The 12,850-nt window shown below is 43.7% G+C and overlaps 1 protein-coding gene across 3 annotated transcripts in view; it reads left to right on the forward strand.

Annotated features, from left to right (window-relative positions):
* Positions 1-12,850, forward strand: part of VCAN (versican) — a 135,945-nt gene that overhangs the window by 42,114 nt on the left and 80,981 nt on the right. For all 3 annotated transcript variants that reach the window (XM_074952816.1, XM_074952815.1, XM_074952814.1), the window contains exon 6: positions 6,870-7,163. In XM_074952816.1, the coding sequence (XP_074808917.1) occupies positions 6,870-7,163 (294 nt within the window). The remainder of the gene's footprint in view (positions 1-6,869; positions 7,164-12,850) is intronic.

Here is a 12,850-nt window from a genome sequence, read left to right on the forward strand (position 1 = left end):
CCAGACAGGGACAGCATTTGTGAGAGCTGGCTGCAGGCCATCAACTTACAGCAGCTGGAGGGGAAGCAGCCCTGGAGTTGCTTCCTGCAGCAGCAGGGGAGATGTCATTTTGTTTCTCTCAGCCCAAAAGCTTGATAGTGACCAAAGCCCCAGCTATACAATGGAGAGACTGAGCCCCAAGGCTCCACTATACCTGTAAGGACTAGCTGCCAGCTAAGCCCATAGACTCCCCCACCCAGTTCCAGGAGCCATGGTGGTCAGGGCTTGAGGCTACCAGGGACCTCCTTCACCTGAATGGGAGAGCTGTTGGGCTTCCCAGTGTTGGGGTAGCCAACCTACACCCAGTAAGCCAGGCCTATATCCAGTAAGGGACCCTAGACCTTCACAGTGAGCTCTAGTTCCACAAACAACTAAAGCCTGTGGGGAGACTTTGAAGCATTTTTGTTGTTTTTACCTGATTAGTTGATATTTAGTGTTTATTACTGTGGGATTAGCTGGTTACTTATTTAATATCCCAACTTCCCTTACCTGTTCCCTTTCCCTGCTTTTAATTTATCCCTGTCCTGTCAAGGGATAAAATGGTTTTTTATCCTTATCTTTTGGCCCTTCATTTCTTGTATATATTATAATGTCCTAGAGGTCATTGAGCTGTCTATTAGTTTATGCACCCAACCACTAGGCCGAGGCAGTGAACACAAACAACTCCTTGGTCCTAAGGTTGGTTGCTGAGCCTTCGAGGAGGGCAGAATAAGGAGCTCTACCACTCTTGGTAGAGCAGGGGTGCCCCCAGAAGGGGCTGTGACAGATAAGACAAACACAGGCATATCTTTCTTGAGACTACAGTATTCACCTCATGAATGTTCTCTGTACAGGTTATAGGTATCACTGTTGGTTAGGGATTGTATTCTATGCCATGGGGGAGGGCTATTGCAGCACCTCCAGGAACTAAAAACAGTGGTGGGTAATTGCTGCAGACCCTGGGAACAGTAAACAGGTCAAGAGATGCTTGCCTCCTAGCTCCCCATCTAGCTTGCCACCCCCTGAGGGGGTTTGGATATACTGATTCTGGCTGGGTTCAAGAGCCCCAGAAGACAAAGGAAGAGCCTGGGTAAAGGGCCAGCTTGAACTGACAGAGAGATCTTCATTTTGATAAAAAAAGATGAAATGCCTTTTGTCCTGCTGAAGGGTTGGAAGGACTGGAACCTGCCAGGGACTCCCTAGGAGTGAGGGAGGGGGAGGCACTGGTAAGCTTAAATCTGCATTAGACCCTGTTATGGTTTTATATGCTTTCTCTGTAATGCTTTTATCCTAAAATCATGTACTTTGCTGTGGGCAAAGAACCTCTTTCCTCCACCTTTGGAAAAGCTGTTTGGTTACTGGCAACTGCTGGCATAGCCTTTGGAGCAGAAGCAAAGCACAGGGGCTGGAGAGTAGTCAGACCGGCTGGGATAAACACAATGAAGTGCAAGGAAGCTGTGAGTCTAAACCCTTGGTCAGAAAGAAAAGAGTCACAAGTCTCTGCCCAGAGAGAGGTGACAGCTAGAGCTCTGAGACCTGAGAGGGAATTCCTTGAGCAGACCATGAAGGGGGATCAGAGGTGCAGTTACCCCCAAACTGTGACAGAGCTACATAGGGGGAAAGGATAGAATTTAAAAAAAATGAAATCTGAGGTTGCCCTTAGCATTTCTAGTTTTCCCACAGTGGCTGGTGCTGGAGAGGGAATGGACACTGACATCATGGGTCCCAAATGCTGGCTCTGATGGCTGAGATTCACTGCCCCATACCTAACCTCTTCCATGAGGGGCTTTGGACTACTGAGTCTGTGCTGTGTGAGGACTCTCTGGATGTGGTTCTGGTCCACCCTTATTTTCATACTTGCTTTTATAGCATATGGTTCATGAAACTCACTCACTCTCCTGACTCAGTGAGACTTCTTCTAGTGAGGGTGAATAAGTGAATTAAACCTCAGTGGAATGAAATTTGTTCCAAATACACTTGATAAGCCTGTAGATCCAAAACTTTTTGGCATAGCAGTGGTAGTGAATCAGCCTTTGTCTGCAACAAAAAGCTTGGCTTCCCCATCTAGCTTGTTGTATTTGACAGCAAAAGAAAGAAGTTTTGGTCAGGTGTTTTTTAAAACTAAGCAATGCGAATATTCACAATAGGAAAATCCTGGAGATTCTTTGTATTCTCTGACTGCTGAGGGTAGGGAATCAACTTGAGACATGATCTGAGAAAGGGGCCAAGAATAATACATGTTGCATTGTTGTCTGTAATCAAAATATTGTCATGGTTTCCATTTCGCCCTTGCTATTGCAGGGCATGGTCAGAGCTAGTTTTTCCTCCCACTTCTGCTGCAGGCCTTGGGTTTGCGTTAATAATTTTGCTGAGTTACCTCTCAGCATGAACTCCAGCTATCAAAACATTACAGATCACAGTTAACTTCTTGGCATTTTTTTCAAGAAGAAAAGTTGATTCTTCATTGCTTTGGTGATGGGGACTATGTCATCCACTCGCCTGCCAAACGAGTTTTCTGTGAGTGTGAAAAAAGTGCACTCCTAATGTTTTGGTTGGGAAACCTTGGAGTTTCCAGACAGCATAATTAAGCAGCTCACGATGTGTGATGGCAGTAATCCCTCTGCTAAGTATGAGACTTAACGCCCCCACGCACAAGGGAGGAGTTATTTTGAGAGAATACACCGCTAGTTAAATATATTTTATTAGTTTCATCAGCAACTTTTAAAGCTTCTTTGAGGAAGTCTGTAAGGGCCAAATTCTTCTTTCTGTTTGGTAGGTCAGAGGGGATAAGATAAGTGCCAACAGCAGCCAAATTTGACTAGTAGCAGTGGAAGCCAGGACTGGCACCTAAGTGAACTCTGTTTCCCAAATCACATTGATGGCCTCTCTGCCAATTTTGAAATAGGAGATGGGGTGCAAAGCCTGAGCACATCTGCTCTATGTAGCATCATTTCCTAGCACAGTCTTGGAATTTCCATATGAAATCCCTAGAGGAGTTAAATGAGTTTATTTTCAGCATTAACTCTTACTCCTCACATTTACCTCTCCTGTGCTAAGGGAATAGTATGTGGAGAAGACACAAGTGGGGAGCATCATGTATAAGTTGCGCTACGATGAAAGGAAGGACCAGGGATACAATGAAGTGAGATTGGCTCTTTCTTCAGATACCCCAAGATACAAAGGATTTCCCCATTTAATTGGGACATATGTAGAGGGTGGAGTGCTGGTGGGGTGCAGAGAGTACAAGTAAGTCCTTCCCTCCCATCCCTTCCCCTAGAGTACACGCACAAGAAACTCCAATAATTTGTCAGCCAGCTGTCCCTGAGCAAAGAGGATACCAATTAATTTTGTCCTCTGCACTCACTACACCAACATGTTTGAATAGGGGTAGCAGCATGACCCCTGTGTTCCCCAGCATTTGTCTATAGGGTGATAATGAGGGAGTACATGGCTCACTACTTCCTATTGGAGTAGTAAGGGCCACAACAGCGCCATGTCTTCATCAACCACCATTTGGGCAGAGAACTTCTTTCCTCCTCTTCCGGAAGTAGTTGGTTCTTACAGCCATTAATGAGCTCTAAAACTTCTTTTAAATTAAAGTGAGAACTAAGGAACTAGACAACAGACACTGGTCTTACTCAGCCCCTTGCACATATTATAATTCTCTTTCTCATTTAAGTCTCAGAAACCAGGTATGTTTTGTACTAGTGTAAGTCAGATCTGTACCTCTGGACTACCTGATAATTGACTTGGAAATATTTCTCCTATGTGCCCAGTGGACGGGAGGAAACATTTTTTTTTTGTTTTGGAAAACTGCAGGGGAACTTTTAAAAGTTTTCAGATTTTATAACCAGACTCATCTACAGGTTTGAGAGTTTTGCTTGATTTTGGTTTTATATTTGGTCGTGATGGTTATTACACTGTTGTAAATGCAGGTCAAATTAACACTGACACATAGACTTGTAGTTTCTTTTCAAATTGGACAGGCTGATTGCAGGCTAATTTCTGGTTGTGTCAATGTGTGGTTAATTGGAATTTGGTTTGGACAAATCTACTGGGGTATTTTTAAACTAGAGGTTTTGGATTCTCAGTATCTAATTTCTTGGCTTGAACAAATGCAAACTGCCATTATTTTAACATAGATTTTTTTTCACATTAGCATTCTTGAAAGAAATTAATTTTTACACAATACATGATGGAATGACAAAAGTATTTTGCTGATTGCTTTGCCACCTTTTTGCATTCTTTGTGCCTTCAGCTCCAAAAATCCCAATATCATGTCAAATAGGTGCTAATGGGCATAAAGCTGGACTCTCTTCGGGCAGTTTGCCCCATTTTAGTTAGTTTACATTTTTCTTTAAATGCATTTTTTGTTTTCAGCATTTATGAATTTTTTGCTCATAAACTAAGCTTCAGACACAGATGGCATCTTTGTTACACCAGCAGAATTTAGGAAACAAACCAAATAACTTGGCCTCTGGTCTATCATTAGACAGATTCAGTAGAAAGAAGGACACTCTACCCACCGCTCAAATGTGCAGTATTATTAACATTGCAAATGCAGGCAGATTGCAAGGGTTTCTTCCATATAAACAGCTCTTTGTGTGACACTGATGGATAGATTTTCAGCAGGGCATAGGCACAATATGAAAACATGAAAAAGTGTTCCCACCGTTTGCAGATGTAAATCCAGTAACAAGAGGCAGAAGTATGCAGAATGGTATGCACGATTCAATGTGTGGGTGCAAAAATGTGGGCCCCAATTTTCCACTATTTAAATCTGAAATTTCATGGTGTTGTAATTGTAGGGTTCTGACCCAAAAAGGAGTTGGGGGATCACAAGGTTATTGTATGGGGGTGGGGGAGGGTGGCATGGTGTGGTATTGCCACCCTTACTTCTGCACTGCTGCCTGCAGAACTGCGCCCTAAGTCAGCAGCCGCCACTCCCCGGCTGCCCAGCTTAGAAGGCAGCAGCACAGAGGTAAAGGTGCCGTGGTATGGCATTGAGACCCTTACTTCTGCTCTGCTGCTGGCGGGGCGTCACCTTCAGAGCTGGTCGCCTGGCCAACAGCTGTCTGGCTACTCAGCTCTGAAGGCAGCACAGAGGTAAGGGTGGCAATACCACCGTTCCCCCTAAAATAACCTTGTGACCCTCCTGCAACTCCTTTTTGGGTCAGGATCCCCAATTTGGGAAACGTTGGTCCCCCCCTGTGAAATCTGTATAGTATAGGGTAAAAGCACACAAAAGACCAGATTTCATGGTCCATGATGCATTTTTCATGGCTGTGAATTTGGTAGGGCCCTACCTATAATAGTAAGCGTACTCCCCCTGTGATCTAAGAGAAGCATTTTGCCTCCTGATGCTACTCAGTGTGATGCAATTCTGTGCTGTCCCTTACTCTGAACCATCCTTAGCAGGTCTAGTCTGACCCTTAATGGCTACAGTGATTTATCCCTAGGTTAGAATTTCCCTACAATTTGTATAAGGAAACTCATGCCATGAAATTGATATTACAGCTGTAATAATAAATCACAATGCTTCTAAGAACGAGAAAAAAATTAGCCCGCTGCCTTCTTTCACACTTGCATTCCTTTCAGGCCTAAACCAAGGGTAATATTGATGTGACTGGACCTGCTCATGGGGATGCAGTCTCTCCATCTGTCTTTTGCTAGGTTATCTAGAGACAAATACATAGGTGAGACAGATCATATGTCTAATGTGGCTAAGCAGCTCTCCCCAGCAATAGGAACCTTTGTATTCTGGTCCACCAATGGGAGAAGATGGGAGAAAAATCAACTTCTCATAACAAGCATCTTGAGTTTACACTACTCTCTTTAACTGAATATTTTTAAACTTTATATCTCATTAGCTACAATCTTAAGTCTAGACAGAGGAAGGTGTCAAACATTGCACCATTCCCAGGATATGGGTTTTAAGTTTGTTATTATTTTGGTGGGTGAAGGAGCAGCTCTGATTCTAAAACAAAACTCCAAAAAAGATCATTCACAAAAGGGCTATTTACATTGGAACTGATTCTAAGACACAGGAATCATTTTGTTCAAACTCCATCAGTAATTTATAAGTGGAAAGGTGTTTCTTGGAGATTAATATTCACTTGAAGCCAAAGTGCACAAGGGAGCTTCTGGACTAATTTGTCTGTTTCAGCTAAAGTCTCAGACTCAGGGCATACCATAATGTATCCAGTGCTGATTCTCTTTTTCTTTTCATTGGGCATGCTATCAGTAGTTGACCTGTAGAAGTATCACTCTGAAAAATGATTTACAGCAGCCAGTAAAGAGCATTTGTATTCTTTGAGCCTTGCGAGAGATCCTAGTGATGACTAGAAGGGCCAAGTAAGAGGCCTGCAGATGTAAGAGAGTACATTTGCTTTCACTGAGAAAAACAAAAGCATTATCAGACCATGTTCCAGGTTCACTAAGTGCACTGAAGTCACAATGCCTATTTCAGCCCAGGGCTCAAGTAGAAGTCACATATGGTTTGGCTCCCCTGTGCCCTGCCTGCATGTTGAGGGGAGGAGTCTGTCTCCAACCCCTGCATAATTCCCTCACAAAAAGGTCACAGATTCAATCTTTGTGCTATGTGGTGAGTGGGTGAATTTTATGTGCATGTACTTAGTGTGAATTTTGGGCAGATTTAGTTCTCTGGCCACAGAGCACACATGCAAAATTTGAAGGGAAAGGCCATGTTATAAATATCTTACAGGGGGAATGGGACTAAATTGAGTTGGTAATGGAAAGTGAGCCTCAACCTTAATAATGGAGAGGCAGTCGGAGCTGGAGTATCAAGAGGGAACTGTTCGGTAAAACTCACCGTTGTTTTTATTCCTTAGGTGATGTGTTCCATGTGACACTGCCCAACAAGCTAACCTTTGAAGAAGCTAAGAAGCAGTGTGAGAAAAGGGATGCAGTTCTTGCTACAGTGGGCGACCTGCATGCTGCCTGGAGGAGTGGCTTTGACCAATGTGACTATGGCTGGCTGGCTGATGGCAGCGTGCGTTATCCTGTGTCTGTGGCTAGAGTCCAGTGTGGAGGAGGTTTACTTGGGGTGAGAACCCTGTATCGCTATGAGAACCAAACAGGCTTCCCCTACCCACATAGCAAGTTTGATGCCTACTGCTTTCAACGTAAGCTTTTTTTATTATGATTTTAAGCATGCATTTCGGTCACAAAACGGTTTAACCTGCCATGTTGCTTGATTCCATTGCTTACAGAGCATGTATATTGTGACAAAAGCATTGCATTACTGTGGCTTTACAGAACAAACAAAGAAGCCAATCAGAAACAACTGTGTTAAAATAACATTAAGGACAAGGCAAGGAACTATGGAGAGAGGAAATGTTGAGATAAAGTTAATCTGTGTCCTGTTGTTCCTCAACAGTGTGGCAAACATTTTTCAACAGCCTCCCATGGTTTACTGGATTTCCTAGTGCTGTGGAATTGCAGGTGATGCAGTGCCTGGCCAAAGTGTGCCTGAGTTAAGGCATCAAGGCCTGATCTTGCAACCCATACTGACAGCGGTATTCCTTTTGATTGACATCAATGAAATCCTTATTTCCATGACTAGTCCCATTAAAGTTAAGGAGTAAGAAGTATTTGCATGAGTAAACATTGAAGTATTGGGCCTTTAATTCAGGACTTCTGGTTTCTTGGGGTCCTGTTCAGTGACAGTAAGTCACACCCACTCAGTGTGTCACTCTGTCTCCGTCTAGTGGAGGCTGCGACACATATAGAGGTTGATGGGCCTGCTACAGAGCTAGGTCCTTAGCTCAAACAGTAAAGGCTACGTTTTATGATCCCAATATCCCAGTTCAACCCTCGTGCCTGATGACACACCCAAGGGTGTGGCATAACATGACATGTTAACTGCTCTCAACTCTAAGTGAAGTTAGTGGGAGCTGAAGATGCTCAGCACATTGCTGTACTGGGTGCTCTTGTTTTTTGTATTTTTAAATAGTTTTTTTTCTACTGTTTGTGGGTCAGATCTTATAAAACTTTGCTCACAGAAATAGTCTCATTGACTTCAGAGGGACTACATGTATAAATAAAGACTATATTCATGCAGGATTGGTGGCTTACTCATCTAGAGTTTGTCTTACAACTCAAGTGGGAGATGACTCAATATATTTGCAATTTGTTTGTTTATGATCATTTTAAAGTATAATGGGTGAAATTCACCCTATTGTGGAGGGACTGCAGAAGACTCTCCAATGGGTTGGAATAGTGGCTGTTCTGGGGAGGAGGTTGTTTGAATTGAAGGCTGGAAGCCTATCCTCAGTTAGAACATTGGATTTCACCTCCCCAGCCCAGTTGCTCTTCACTCACATAGAGTCTGGCTACTGCGCATTAGGTATATAGAGTGAATTTCAACCTATGAAAATATAATTTGTATTTTCCACTTTGTACTTTATCCTTTCAGGAAGTTTTTCTTAAAGCAAATTTTGACATACCCTGGGGCTTATAAATATCCTTCACAAGAATTTGCATGGGGTCATTGGGGTTTTTTTCTTTACTTTTGTGTATTTGCACAGAGGCTCACACCATCTGATCCACTAGATTTAGACCTTACTCAGCACTCTCCTTACTCATAACTTGCTCAGGAAAATCTCCTACTGATCATTGAAGAGTTACAGCTTGTTCCTGCCAGATACTGAGCACCGAGGAGACCTGCGTAAAATTTGATAGTTGGATTGACCAAAACATTTTCTGAATTCATATTGAATTCACAACAATTGTTTTGATTAGGATTAAAAAAAGAACTAGATAAATTCATGGAGGATAGGCCCATCAATGGCTATTAGCCAGGATGGGCCGGCATGGTGTCCCTAGCCTCTGTTTGCCAGAAGCTGGGAGTGTGCGAAGGGGGAATGAATCACTTGATGGTTACCTGTTCTGCTCGTTCCCTTTGAAGCACCTGCCATTGGCCACTGTCCGAAGACAGGATACTGGGTTAGATGGACCTTTGGTCTGACCCACTATGGCTGTTCTTATGTTCGGAAGAAAAAGAAACCGCAAAAAAAACCAAACCAAACCAAAACAACCCTGAAAAAAATTGAAATGTTTCATTTCCACATTTTTAAATGAAAAGTTTCAATTTTTCAATTCAAAGTGACTTTTCATTTTGAAATTTACTTCAATTTTGTTAGTAAAATAGGAAAACATTTTTAAAAGCTCAAATGTGAAATGACATATTTTATTTCAGGTCAAACAAAATGTTTTATTTGATGCTAAACAAAAAGTTTCACTTTTCAGCTTTCCAAAAATTTCAAAATACTTTTTTTCAATTTTTTGAACGGCCAGTAAACTGAAAAAATCACATAGCTCTACTTATGAGAGGGATTGGGTATCTTCAAGTCCCTTAGATCAGTGCTACTCAAAGTGGTGGTCTGCGGACCGGTGCCAGTCCGCGAGCCATTGGCTGCCAGTCTGCGCGCACATTGGAAAAAAAAATGGCCAGTCCCCCACATCACATAGCTTGAGAAGCACTGCCTTAGATGTCAATGGAAGAGCATCCAGCTCCTCTGAGTTGGTACCTGGCAAGATCAGGCCCTTAATGAATACAGAATATGGCTCAAACACACTCACATATTTGTTTCCATAAACAGAGAGGTAACTGGTGAACTCTGTGACATCAGATTGTATGTAGCATTTGGTTTTATTTAGTACTGGTGCAATATTGAATGCAATTCAAAATGCTAGAGAAAACTTTTTGAAGCAATTCACTGTATTTCCAAACCATATGAGTTTTGTTTATTGTTTTTCATGTAAAAGGGTTGAAGTTATACATTGTCTTTTTTTGGTTTGCAAATTAATAAAATCTTTACATCTGTGAACATTGTCTGAAACACAAAAGCAAAGAAAAAAAACACAATGACCCCATGCAAATTCTTATGAAGGATATTTATATTTACATGGCTCCTCAAGGACTGCGCACCTGTTTGCCTTTCTTCCCTCGAAGAACCAGGATCCAGAAAGGAGGCAGGGGAAAGGAGGAGAAGCTAAGAACCTACCTAACCTCTGACTCCGCCTGCAAAACAAGGCCAGCATACTGGTGGCAGTGGTCGGCTCTGATGGAGAGTGAAACTGCTCACTCTTTGTGTACAAGAGTCAACACGAGAGAGATTGTGACATAGTTAACAATCTCTCTGTGGCTCTCCCTAAGGTGAGACAGCTCCACACTGCACTCAGGACTGTGGCTTAAAAATCACAGTCTAGCTCAGAGTGTCACATGAAAATGCAATGTACAGTCACTGTGAGGCTCTGTGTGATACCATAATCCCTGATCTGAAGCTCAGGCGCAACTGTTCCATATGAAACTGGTTAAGATCACTCCTTTGCAGCAGTCACCACACTGCGATCTTGGTTTCTTAAATCCTTGCACAAAACCTCAGTAAAATGCTTAGTGCTCTGTCAGTATTTTCATAATGTATCTTGTTATATTTTCCCCCTAATACTTGAATCCTGACATTTAGGGGACTTGTGTTAATGGAAAGTAAGTTTAAATAATTGTTACATTCATTTATTAGATCAGAGGCTGCTAATTGGAAACACACAGCATTCCTCTGTGGCAAAATCAAGCAGAGTTATCTAGGTAGCGCCAGGGCCTAAAGTCTGCAAAACAGATGTTTTTATCGTTGAAAGCAGTAATGTCACATTTTTACTGTGTCCCAGTAAAGTTTCCTCTGCCTCATAGATTCGAAGGCCAAAAGGGACCATTGTGATCATCTAGCCCAGAGGTGGGCAAACTACGGCCCGCGGGCCACATCTGGCCCAAGGGACCCTTCTGCCTGGGCCTTGAGCTCCCGGCTGGGGATGCTAGCCCCCGGCCCCTCCCCTGCTGTCCCCATTCCCCTGCAGCCTCAGCTCGCCATGCCGCCAGCGCTCTGGGCAGCGGGGCTGCAAGCTTCTGCCAGGCAGTGTGGCTGCGAGAGCCACCGGCCTGCCCCAGTGGTCTAGACTGCACGGCAGTGTGGCTGGCTCTGGCCGGGCAGCACGGCTGCCAGTCCTGGCGCTCTGAGCGGCAAAGTAAAGGGGTGGGGAGCAGGGGGTTGGATAAGGGGTAGGGGGTCCTGGGGGGCAGTCAGGGGACAGTTGGATAGGCATGGGAGTCCCGGGGGGGAGGGGTCTGTCAGGGGGCAGGGGTGTGGATAGGGGTTGGGGCAGTTGGGGGACAGGGAGCAGGGGGGCTTGGATGGGGGGTGGGGTCCTGGGGGGGCAGTTGGGGCAGGGGGTCCCGGTCAGGGGACAAGGAGTGGGGGGGGGTTGGATGGGGCAGGGATTCTGAGGGGGGCAGTCAGGGGGCAGGAAGTGGGAGGGGGTGGATGGGGGCAGGGGCCAGGCTGTTTGGGGAGGCACAGCCTTCCCTATCCGGCCCTCCATACAGTTTCGGAACCACGATGTGGCCCTCAGGCCAAAAAGTTTGCCCACCCCTGCTCTAGTCTGACCTCCTATGGAACACAGGCCATAGAACTTCCCCTAAATAGTTCCTAGAGCAGATCATTTAGAAGAACATCCAATCCTTATTTAAAAATGGTCAGTAATGGAACTTGTTCCAAAGGTTAATTACCCTTACTGGTTAATTACCATCAAAAATTTGTCTTTTTTCCCGTCAGAATTTGTCTAGCTTCAACTTCCAGCCATTGGATTGTGTTATACCTTTCTCTGTTAGAGTGAAGAGCCTTTTATTAAATATTTGTTCCCCATGTAGATACTTATAGACTTATAGACAATCAAGTCACCCTTAAAGCTTCTCTTTGTTAAGCTAAGTAGACTGAGGTCCTTGAGTCTCTCCCTATAAGGCATATTTTCTGGTCCTTTACCCATTCTCGTGGCTCTTCTCTGAACCCTCTCCAATTTATGAACATTCTTATTGAATACTGGGCACCAGAACTGGACATAATATTCTTGCAGCAGTTGCACCAGTGACAAATCCAGAGGTAAAATAACTTCTCTACTCCTACTCGGGGGGAGGGAGAACTCAGTGGTTTGAGCATTGGCCTGCTAACCCCAGGGTTGTGAGTTCAATCCTTGAGGCGGCCATTTAGGGATCTGGGGCAAAAATTGGGGATTGGCCCTGCTTTGAGCAGGGGGTTGGACTAGATGACCTCCTGAGGTGGTCCCTTCCAACCCTCATATTCTATGATTTACTGCTGCTTCTATGATTCTATGATTTACTCAAGATTCCCCTGTCTATGCATCCAGAATCGCATTAGCTCTTTTGGCCACAGCATCACATTGCTGTGCTCATGTTCAGCTCCCTAATCTTTCTCATACTACTGCCTGAAAGCCAGTGATTTAACTTTTTGAATGTAATGCACATTATGCATTTGGTATGAAGTGAAATAGCAATGATTAAGGACCTCAGTTTACCACTTTCACTCACGCTGAGTAATATCCTCTGTGTCTTTGAGTAGTCCAATTGGAATATGTGGGACACATGTAAACATATGCTTCTCCGCTCCAGAAAGAGTGGCTGACTCTGGCCCTTGTGGAGCCAGCTAGTGGATTAGATTTTTCAAATGCTCCAAAGCAACAGATCTGTGCCAGAGTAGGCATCTGTCTTAATCATTATCAAAACAAACCTTGTATTTAAAAAAGGAGACACCTCTTCCTTCAGCCCAGCATGAAGTCTTTATTGTGATTCAAACTCTCCTTGGTGGAAATTCTATATATTGAATTTAATTTTGCAATTAAAGTTAGAAGAAACCTCCAACCCACATTCGGAAGATTGCTAGCACAAAGCACAATTTATTCGCTTCAGATAAAATCATGAGCCAAGAAAAAAATCTATCTATAGTACAGTTAAGTTTAAGAT

This window comes from Natator depressus, chromosome 5 (genome assembly GCF_965152275.1).
Source record: "Natator depressus isolate rNatDep1 chromosome 5, rNatDep2.hap1, whole genome shotgun sequence".
Taxonomy (NCBI): domain Eukaryota; kingdom Metazoa; phylum Chordata; order Testudines; family Cheloniidae; genus Natator; species Natator depressus.